Below are 10,467 nucleotides of genomic sequence, written 5' to 3' on the forward strand. Positions count from 1 at the left end.
AAAGGAGGAAACTTGATGATTTAAATGAGGCTGTGACTGAGATCAAACTGTTGAGTCTGTTTCTTCACTCCAGGAAATAGTCTGATCCACACGTCTCACCTCAGCAGCTGCAGCAGCCGTGACTTCAGAGTCCTGATGATTATTGATCATGTTCCATTGATCCAGTCTGATCATATTAACAGTGATCAGGTCTGTGACTTCAGACTGCTGGTGTCAGTATAAATCACAGATCCTGGATCTGACCCGAGGTCCTTAAAGTGTATAATGAGTTTATGATGAATCATCTCTGATTGTTTATTTAGATCATGTTCGAATGAATGATCTCCATGTGTCGGAGCAGGTGAGGGGAACGTTCATGAAACCTGAAGATGGAGATATCTTCATTATTTACCTGTGTGAACTCACCTGGACATGAGACTCACCTGAGTCGCTCCAGATGTTAAACTCAGTTGAACTGTGACGATGCTGCTGGACGTTTCAGGCACGACAGGTTCAGGTACGTCTTTAAAAACTGGTCATGTGACGGGTTTGTCCTCGATGGTAAACTGTGACAAAGACTTAAGACTGGGAACTGGTTTAAACTGGTTTAAACTGGTTTGAACTGGTAAAACTGGTTTGAACTGGTTTGTGATCCAGCAGCTGGTTTGAGGCCTGTTGGTTCCAGATGTTTGTTGTCATGTGGTCATTGAAGCGACAGCGAGTCTCAGAGTTTCTGATGTTTATTGTTGTTACAGCAGAAAAATACAGAATCAATCAAACTGGATCAGATTCGATTAGAGACCAGAACCACTGAGGAAAACAGTGATTCACACAGTGAAGCAGCAGGTGAAGCAGAGCTCAGGTCCAGCTGAGACACCACAGTCCAGATCAGACCTGATCCAGGACCGTCAGAGTCCAGCTGAGACACCAGAGTCCAGATCAGACCTGATCCAGGACTGTCAGTGTCCAGCTGAGACACCACAGTCCAGATCAGACCTGATCCAGGACCGTCAGTGTCCAGCTGAGACACCACAGTCCAGAGCAGACCTGATCCAGGACCGTCAGAGTCCAGCTGAGACACCACAGTCCAGATCAGACCTGATCCAGGACCATCAGAGTCCAGCTGAGACACCACAGTCCAGATCAGACCTGACAAATGAACAGGATTGTGGTTTACAGTGTGATGGTCCTGGACCAGGTCTAGAGACTCAGGTGTTCAGCCAGTCCAGCAGGTGGCAGCACCGAGAGTCTGAGCTGAAAACAGAAAGCAGGTTAAAGCAGCAGCTGATTTTTCTTCCATCTGAGAAGCAGCAACAGGACCAGGACCAGAACCAGGACCAGGACCGGACCAGGACCAGGACCAGGACCAGAACCAGGATCAGGACCGGACCAGGACCAGGATCAAGACCAAGACCAAGACCAAGACCAAGACCAGGACCAGGACCAAGACCAGGACCAGGACCAGGACCAGGACTAAGACCAGGACCAAGACCAGAACCGGGACCAGCACCAGGTCCAGGTCCAGGTCCAGGATACAGGACCGTCTCAGTTGGTAGGAACCAGGATCCGTCCTGGTTCAGAGAGAAGAGATGAGGACCGGGTCAGAAACAGAAACATACAGCACATTCATCATTCCATCTGTTTGGGTCATAAACTCTGATGACATCACGGTTAATAGCTTGAGGTGCTAACGCTGCTGTTTGTGCGTCTCATTCTCCCGTGCATGTGACGTGCACTACAGGCGTCGCAGCAGTGACACTGTGTGTGAGTGTAGAACAGCAGACTGCAGTGAACACGCAGTGCGCTCTCGCTCAGGAACTCTCTGCTGTTGGCGACACGTTCACTGACAGGTGTCACAGGAAACTACAAACACTAGGCTGTTGGCGAGGCGTTCACTGACAGGTGTCACAAAAAACTACAAACACTCTCCTGCTGTCAGTCCTCTGTTTACAGAAACCCCACCACACAGGTACTTCCCCATTACACCGGTCTGAACTGGTCTGAACTGGACTGAACCTGAACTGGTCTGAACTGGTCTGAACTGGTCTGAACTGGACTGAACTGGTCTGAACTGGTCTGAACTGGGCTGAACTGGTCTGAACTGGACTGAACTGATCTGAACTGGTCTGAACTGGTCTGAACTGGACTGAACTGGATTGAACTGGACTGAACTGAACTGAACTGAACTGGTCTGAACTGGTCTGAACTGGTCTGAACTGAACTGGTCTGAACTGGACTGAACTGAACTGGACTGAACTGGTCTGAACTGGTCTGAACTGGGCTGAACTGGGCTGAACTGAACTGAACTGGTCTGAACTGGACTGAACTGATCTGAACTGAACTGAACTGGTCTGAACTGGACTCAACTGGACTCAACTGGACTCAGCTGGACTCAACTGGCCTCAACTGGTTTCAGACTGTAAACTGGTATGAACTGGTATGAACTGGACTGAACTGGACTCAACTGGACTCAACTGGACTCAACTGGACTCAACTGGTTTCAGACTGTAAACTGGTGTAAACTGGTTTCTGATTGTAAACTGGTGTAAACTGGTTCCAGACAATAAACTGGTGTAAACTGGTTCCAGACTGTAAACTTGTGTAAACTGGTGTAAACTGGTTTCTGATTGTAAACTGGTGTAAACTGGTTTCAGACTGTAAACTGGTGTAAACTGGTTCCAGACAATAAACTGGTGTAAACTGGTTTCAGACTGTAAACTGATGTAAACTGGTGTAAACTGGTTTCTGACCTCGGGCCTTCCTCCTGTAGTAGATGAATCCAGCCAGAGATAAGATCAGACCCAGGATCAGTCCTGAGGCTCCGATGGCGATCTTGTTTCTCTCTGACTCAGGCATGGACGGATCTGAGGACAGACAGGTAGAGACAGACAGGTGAGCAGACAGACAGGTGTAGAGACAGACAGGTAGAGACAGACAGGTGAGCAGACAGGTGAGCAGACAGCCAGGTGTAGAGACAGACAGACAGACAGACAGGTGAGCAGACAGACAGGTGAGCAGACAGCCAGGTGTAGAGACAGACAGGTGTAGAGACAGACAGGTGAGCAGACAGACAGGTAGAGACAGACAGGTGAGCAGACAGCCAGGTGTAGAGACAGACAGGTGAGCAGACAGACAGGTGTGGAGACAGACAGGTAGAGACAGACAGGTGAGCAGACAGCCAGGTGTAGAGACAGACAGGTGAGCAGACAGACAGGTGTGGAGACAGACAGGTAGAGACAGACAGGTGAGCAGACAGCCAGGTGTAGAGACAGACAGGTGAGCAGACAGACAGGTGTGGAGACAGACAGGTAGAGACAGACAGGTGAGCAGACAGCCAGGTGTAGAGACAGACAGGTGAGCAGACAGACAGGTAGAGACAGACAGGTGAGCAGACAGCCAGGTGTAGAGACAGACAGGTAGAGACAGACAGGTGTAGAGACAGACAGGTATTTACCCCAGTCAGTAACCAGAGGTTCCTTCAGGCTGGCGTGCTCCACCACACAGGAGATCTTCTCTCCAGACCTTCAACACAAACCAACATGTTTCTGTCACACCACTGATCTGGACCCAACTGGACCCAGCTGGACCAACTGGACCTAACTGGACCCAGCTGGACCTGCAGGTGGACTCACCTGGGTGTGTACTCCAGGTGAGAGTGGACCTGGTAGAACCAATCACCATCTGCCAGCTCATCAGTGGAAGTGACATCAGAGGAGACTTCCTGTCCGTCTCTGTGCCAGCTCACTCTGATCTGTTTGGGGTAGAAGTCGAAGACGCTGCAGACCAACATGGCAGGATGTTTACCAGCAGGGGGCGTCGTGGAGCTCATGACCACGTAGGGCTCAACTGGAACACACATTATTATCAATACTATTATTGTTGTTGTTGTTATTATCATTTTATTATTATTGTTATTTTCTCATGATCACATTATAACAGCTGCAGTTTTATCTGCTGCAGCTTTAATATCACAGTTAATGTCAAACAACAGATTTATAGTTTTGATTTCTGGGAAAACGAAGCAGAAAATCAAAAGATAAAATGATAATTGTCATTAACAGTGTGATGAACAGCAGCAGCTGCAGTGACGCTGTTTCTCCACCAGGTGGAGACACAGACTGTGACATCACTTCATTTCACACAGAGAAATAATCGTTAATGAGTCCTGACGAACCAACAGAGAAAATATGAAGCCAGAAAAATAATAATAAAAACATGTGGAACAAACTGAGTCTGAGGTTCAGTCAGTGGATGAACCTGAGGTTTAACCTGATGATGTCACCAACACTCACCTGACTTAGTCAGAGCAGACTGGTACCAGATCTGAATGTTGTGAACACAGTATCTCTCCTTCTCATTCCTCCTCTGAACCACCTCTGGACCTTTGTTCCAGTAGTCAGCGTTCTTCACTCCAAACTCAGTGTATCCAACAAACTTCCCCACTCTGCTGTCAAACCTGGCGATCTCCAGTTTGTTGTAGAATGCAGAGTAGATGAACGTGATGTCGTTCGGATCAGTGGAGTTAAACTCACAGCGATTCACTGCATAATTCATAAATCCATCTGAAGAACAAACAGTCAGAGAATTATCACTGTATTGATCACTGATCAGTGTATTGATCAGTTTATAGATCAGTGTATTGATCAGTGTGTTGATCAATGATCAGTGTATTGATCAGTGATCAATGTATTGATCATTGTATAGATCAGTGATCAGTGAATAGATCAGTGTATTGATCAGTGATCAGTGTGTTGATCAGTGTATATATCAGTGATCAGTGTATACAGTATAGATCAGTGATTAGCATATTGATCAGCGTATTGATCAGAGTATAGATCAGTGATCAGAGTACTGATCAGTGTATTGATCAGTGTATTGATCAGTGTGTTGATCAGTGTATAGATCAGTGATCAGAGTATTGATCAGTGTATAGATCAGTGATCAGTGTATTGATCAGAGTACTGATCAGTGTATTGATCAGTGTGTTGATCAGTGTATAGATCAGAATATTGATCAGTATTGATCCTACCTGCTGTGGACGCAGCGATGAAGAGGAGGGAGAAGCTGAGGAAGGATGAAGCCATGTTCCTCTGTTGACCTGACAAACACTGACACAGTCGGACTGAGAGCTGCTGTAAAAACCAGAGGACGAGGTCACATGACCTGCAGCGTCACCTGTTACCAGGCAGACAGCTGTGGCAGAGGTTCACTTCCTGTTGTACTGTGTTCAGGTGAAACATGAAGAGCTGCTCACTTTAAACATGGACATGGAGGATGTTAATGTTAATGTGGAGGCTTTTATTAATGAGTCATAAAGTCACAACAACAATTTAAATTCACACAGGATCAATAAAAGTTCAGAAACAGAAACAAGATTTTTATTTTTAATCCAAAAACAAAGAAGCAGAAACTGAGCTGCTGATTCTGTTCTTTGATTCTCTGGTTGAAAACATCAGAGAAAAACTTTCACTGTGAGAGTCCAGAATCTAGACCAGCACCAGGTCCCAGAGTCCTGAATCTGGACCAGCACCAGGTCCCAGAGTCCTGAATCTGGACCAGCATCAGGTCCCAGAGTCCAGAGTCCTGAATCTAGACCAGCATCAGGTCACACAGGCCAGAGTCCTGAATCTAGACCAGCATCAGGTCCCACAGGCCAGAGTGCTGAATCTAGACCAGCATCAGGTCCTACAGTCCAGAATCCTGAGTCCAGGGTCCAGAGTCCTGAGTCCAGACCAGCACCAGGTCCCACAGGCCAGAGTCCTGAATCCAGACCAGCACCAGGTCCCACAGTCCAGAGTCCTGAATCTAGACCAGCATCAGGTCCCACAGGCCAGGGTCCAGAGTCCAGGGTCCAGGGTCCAGGGTCCAGAGTCCAGGGTCCAGGGTCCAGAGTCCAGGGTCCAGGGTCCAGGGTCCAGGGTCCAGGGTCCAGGGTCCAGAGATCAGGGTCCAGAGTCCAGGGTCCAGAGTCCAGGGTCCAGGGTCCAGGGTCCCGAGTCCAGAGTCCAGGATCCAGGGTCCAGGATCCAGGGTCCAGAGTCCAGGGTCCAGGGTCCAGGGTCCAGGGTCCCGAGTCCAGAGTCCAGGATCCAGAGTCCAGAGTCCAGGGTCCAGGGTCCAGGGTCCGGAGTCCAGGGTCCTGAGTCCAGAGTCCAGGGTCCAGAGATCAGGGTCCAGAGTCCAGAGTCCAGGATCCAGAGTCCAGGATCCAGGGTCCAGAGTCCAGAGTCCAGGGTCCAGAGTCCAGGGTCCAGAGTCCAGAGTCCAGATTTAGCTGCTGCATTTTTCTCTTAATAAATCATTTATTAGTGACTGACCTCAGGTCAGTGTGGAACTGATCTGAGGTCGTGGTCGTTCGCCTCCCAGCCTCCAGGGGTCAGTATGAGTGTGACACACCTGTGGAGTCAGGAGACGGACAGGTGAGTCACAGTGACTGTGCAGGTACAGGGGGAGGAGCCAGCTTCATCAGACGCTCTGTAACATTTAGTGGGAGTTAGTTTGATCGTGTGGAAACTTCAGGTGTTTAATGTCACAGTTTTTATTCTGCGTCTAAAACTTTTCATTAAAGTTTGAGCAGCTTGTAAAAATGTGAAAATATAAAACTTCTGTAATTGTAATTTCAACTTCTTTGTAAGATACCCAACCTCCCACCTTCTCACCAAGATATCAGACTTTTAATTGTAATTGTAAATTGAATTCTTTGCATTTCAACTACCTGAGACACCTAACCTCTCACTTTCTCATCAATGTTCAAACCCTTTTGTATTTTAAATAGTGTTGACTAGACCTCTTAACTCCACACTTCAAGGGGTCGGTGCCGATACCTGCGAAAGACAAAAGAGTGTTGAAGCACACCATAGGTAAGAGGCCGACCCCACAGCAGGCAAAGGACGTGAAACACACCCCAGGGGTGGGCCTCTCCCTCAGGTATAAATGTTCAAGGTTCCCCATGCTCGGGGTCTTTCTTCATTTTGAACCGCTCGCACGTTGATTGACCTTTTCTTTGCAAAGAAAATAAAACCTTGTCGGCCGACGGAAGTCTCTATTTCATTCTTCACCAAGAGCAGAACATTTCCACGACACTTCAAATCAAACAACAACGTTTGTTCTTTAAATTCCTCAGTGTTTTTATTTCCACCTTCATGTGCAGCACAGACGCAGCTCCACTCTGACACGTGATGCTGGTGTCAGTTACTTTCATCATTTACTGCTCGGAGAAACAAAGGTGCAATGTCAGGAACCTGATTCTCTTTTCTCGTCCTGTTGCATTCTGGGATTTGTCCCGGGGGTTTAACACCTGTTGACTCCGGTGATGTTCACAGGTTCTCTGTTGTTCAGACACAACAGTGTTTAAATGAAAGAACCCAGAACATTTCTCACCTGTTTTTCCTCCGGTCGTTTCCACCAGGAACATTTAGGACTTTCCCTCAGACTCACTTTATTTTCTTGTTGTGTTCAAATCCAAACTGTTGTTGGAGACGTTACGTCCACCTGTTGGTAACGGAGCTCTGACTGACACACAGGAGATGCACAGTGTGAATCTGAATCCAGGTTCTTCCAGTCGCTCTGTGACTCATGTTGAAACTACAGACTTTCTTTCATTAAACATCAGCTTCAGATTCTGTTGAAGGTTTGAATCTTCAGTCAGAGATTCTTCAGATTCTTCACATGGAGCTTTTCTCTTTCTGTCAGTGAGCAGCTGCCTCTGACATTTCAGCTCCTGAAGAAGCTGCAGAGTGAGCGCTCCTCTCCAGGGTAAAATCACTCCGCCACATCAAGTAGTCCCGTCCACAGGGGGAGGTGTCTGTGAGGTTAGTCTGACATGGAGGGAGAGAGGCCTCGTCATCTCCCGCCTTCTGCTCACAGTAACTTCATACCATGTGAATTAGCACACATTAGCTCACAGGGCTAACGTGGCCTGTTCACCTGGATGTGAAGGTGAAGTGTGACGGTTCAGTGAAGCCGAGCTGGATGGTTTTAATATTCAGTTCAGTAGAAACTGAGTTCATCAGATCAGTTTCTATAAGAACTGACCTGAAGTCTGCAGATAACTGTCACACACATGAATGTTCACATGAAGAAGAATGAAAGGACACCTGAGAGACGTTCAGACCCCGCCTCCTCTCTCACCTGCACACAGCTGACCAATCACTGAGGGAGGAGGCTGTGATGTCACAGTTACCTGCTGCTTTCAGGTGACGTCTGTTAGATCATAAAACACAACAGTGACCGTCTCTTTAACACCTCAACATCTGTCTGTTGTCTGTTGTCTGTTGTTGTTGTTGTTGTTGTTGTTGTTGTTGTTGTTGTTGTTGTCGTTGTGTCTCAGACTCTGACTGGTATCAATACCTCAGTTATGATTCAGACTCTGTCAGAGGATCAATAATCTGATCAATAATAAACCTGTCAGTCAGCTGTGGCCCCTCTGACAGATGGACACTGATTCAGACGTCACTGATTTATCATCGTCTCTGATTGGTCAACCTGTGATCACATGTCACAGACTGATGATGTCAACACGTGATGAAGGTCAAAGGTTGAGACATGAACTGAACACACACAGAACAGGAGGCTTTAATGGACAAAGGACGTTTATTGCAGCTGATCACAGACAGAACATCTGGTTTGGTGATTTGTAAGAACAGGTGAGATGAAGAAGATGATGAAGATGAAGATGATGAAGATGAAGATGATTATTATTATTATTTACATCAGGATCATAAACAGGTGATTCTCTGATTACAGGAGTGAAGCTGTAAAACCTCCAGCTGAGCAGCTTAAAGCCTGATAGGACACTCTACAGTCACACTGATGACATCATCAGCCCCAGCTAATCAGCTGCACTCGTTCCCTTTGATGAGGAAGAAGGTTCCAGCAGCCACACCCAGCAGACCGATGGTCAGACCCAGTCCACAGAAAACTGCAGGTCCAATACCGGGCTGCTGCACGTCCACATCTGGAGACAGAAACACACAGACATTAACTTCAGCTCCACATCTGGAGACAGAAACACACAGACATTAACTTCAGCTCCACATCTGGAGACAGAAACACACAGACATTAACTTCAGCTCCACATCTGGAGACAGAAACACACAGACATTAACTTCAGCTCCACATCTGGAGACAGAAACACACAGACATTAACTTCAGCTCCACATCTGGAGACAGAAACACACAGACATTAACTTCAGCTCCACATCTGGAGACAGAAACACACAGACATTAACTTCAGCTCCACATCTGGAGACAGAAACACACAGACATTAACTTCAGCTCCACATCTGGAGACAGAAACACACAGATATTAACTTCAGCTCCACATCTGGAGACAGAAACACACAGTCATTAACTTCAGCTCCACATCTGGAGACAGAAACACAGACATTAACTTCAGCTGCACATCTGGAGACAGAAACACACAGACATTAACTTCAGCTGCACATCTGGAGACAGAAACACAGACATTAACTTCAGCTGCACATCTGGAGACAGAAACACACAGTCATTAACTTCAGCTGCACATCTGGACACAAAGACAAAGACATTAACTTCAGCTGCACATCTGGACACAGAGACACAGACATTAACTTCAGCTGCACATCTGGAGACAGAAACACACAGACATTGACTTCAGCTCCACATCTGGACACAGAGACACAGATATTAACTTCAGCTCCACATCTGGAGACAGAAACACAGACACATTAACTTCAGCTCCACATCTGGATACAGACATTAACTTCAGCTCCACATCTGGACACAGACATTAACTTCAGCTGCAAATCTGGAGACAGAAACACAGACATTAATTCAGCTCCACATCTGGAGACAGCAGACGATTAACTTCAGCTCACATTGGACACAGACACAGAACATCAGTCCCTCGGTCTCTTTAAATGAAGCGTCTCACCCCAGATTCTGGTCAGTGGTTGGTTCAGAGCTGGATGAGTCACTGTGCAGCTGTACATGTCTCCCAGCTGTGGGGTGAAGTCCAGTCTGGACATCTGGGTGAAGGAACCGTCTTTGTTGGGATAGGGAACGTTGAGACTCGCTCCTTCAGTCACGTTCTCTCCGTTCTTGGTCCAGTGGACTTGGACAGGAGCAGGGTAGAACCCAGTCACATGACAGATCAGAGTGTTCTTCTCTCCGAGCTCCACTCTGTCTCTGGTGTAGATCATGGGACTGGAGGGAGGATCTGAGGAGGAACACGTCTTATTAAACTGGATCACATCATGTTCTGTGAAACATCTGCAGGTTGTTGTGTCACACACTCTGTCGTCATGGACGTGGAGCAACGAGGAGAAGGAGGGAGTTACGTCACTGATTCATTCAGCAGAGAGTTGATTACTGAGTTAATGAGTTAATGATGGAGGACCAATCAGACCGGACTGAACCAGAACACATGTCAGTGTGTCACTGTGATTTCATGCTCAGAGGTCAGAGGTCAGAGTCTTCCAGTGACCCCCCCCCCCCCCCCCCCCCCCC

General features: G+C 47.3%; 2 protein-coding genes and 1 long non-coding RNA gene across 3 annotated transcripts; all 3 read right to left on the bottom strand.

The window, feature by feature from the left end:
• Positions 1 to 701: 701 nt before the first annotated feature.
• LOC111239462 lies at positions 702 to 1,280 on the bottom strand. The gene is made up of 2 exons (XR_002665864.1): positions 1,129 to 1,280; positions 702 to 1,077 (listed from the first exon to the last, which is right to left on the bottom strand). It is a non-coding gene; the product is annotated as an uncharacterized LOC111239462 (long non-coding RNA).
• A 176-nt stretch (positions 1,281 to 1,456) lies between these two features.
• Positions 1,457 to 5,108, bottom strand: LOC111239463 (H-2 class II histocompatibility antigen, E-S beta chain-like). The gene is made up of 6 exons (XM_022769344.1): positions 5,009 to 5,108; positions 4,272 to 4,541; positions 3,612 to 3,825; positions 3,434 to 3,501; positions 2,730 to 2,843; positions 1,457 to 1,550 (listed from the first exon to the last, which is right to left on the bottom strand). The coding sequence occupies exons 1-6, from the start codon at positions 5,061 to 5,063 to the stop codon at positions 1,525 to 1,527; spliced, it is 747 nt and encodes a 248-aa protein (XP_022625065.1). The 5' UTR covers positions 5,064 to 5,108; the 3' UTR covers positions 1,457 to 1,524.
• A 3,444-nt stretch (positions 5,109 to 8,552) lies between these two features.
• Positions 8,553 to 10,302, bottom strand: LOC111239461 (HLA class II histocompatibility antigen, DP alpha 1 chain-like; the record flags this gene model as incomplete). Its single annotated transcript, XM_022769343.1, has 2 exons — positions 8,553 to 8,935; positions 9,893 to 10,302. Coding segments are annotated over 2 exons (532 nt in total), but the record flags the coding sequence as incomplete, so codon positions are not given.
• Between the last annotated feature and the right edge of the window lie 165 nt (positions 10,303 to 10,467).

This window comes from Seriola dumerili, unplaced genomic scaffold (genome assembly GCF_002260705.1).
Source record: "Seriola dumerili isolate Sdu_G_001 unplaced genomic scaffold, Sdu_1.0 BDQW01002857.1, whole genome shotgun sequence".
Taxonomy (NCBI): domain Eukaryota; kingdom Metazoa; phylum Chordata; class Actinopteri; order Carangiformes; family Carangidae; genus Seriola; species Seriola dumerili.

Bases quoted from the DNA above. Each gene is read 5' to 3' on its own strand.
- LOC111239463 (XM_022769344.1), bottom strand. From the start codon at position 5,063: ATGGCTTCATCCTTCCTCAGCTTCTCCCTCCTCTTCATCGCTGCGTCC. The intron at 3,826-4,271 runs GTGAGTGTTGGT...TGTGTGTTCCAG, and splicing joins GTCTGCTCTGACTAAGTCAG to TTGAGCCCTACGTGGTCATG. The intron at 2,844-3,433 runs GTAAATACCTGT...GTCTGTCCTCAG, and splicing joins ACCTCTGGTTACTGACTGGG to ATCCGTCCATGCCTGAGTCA.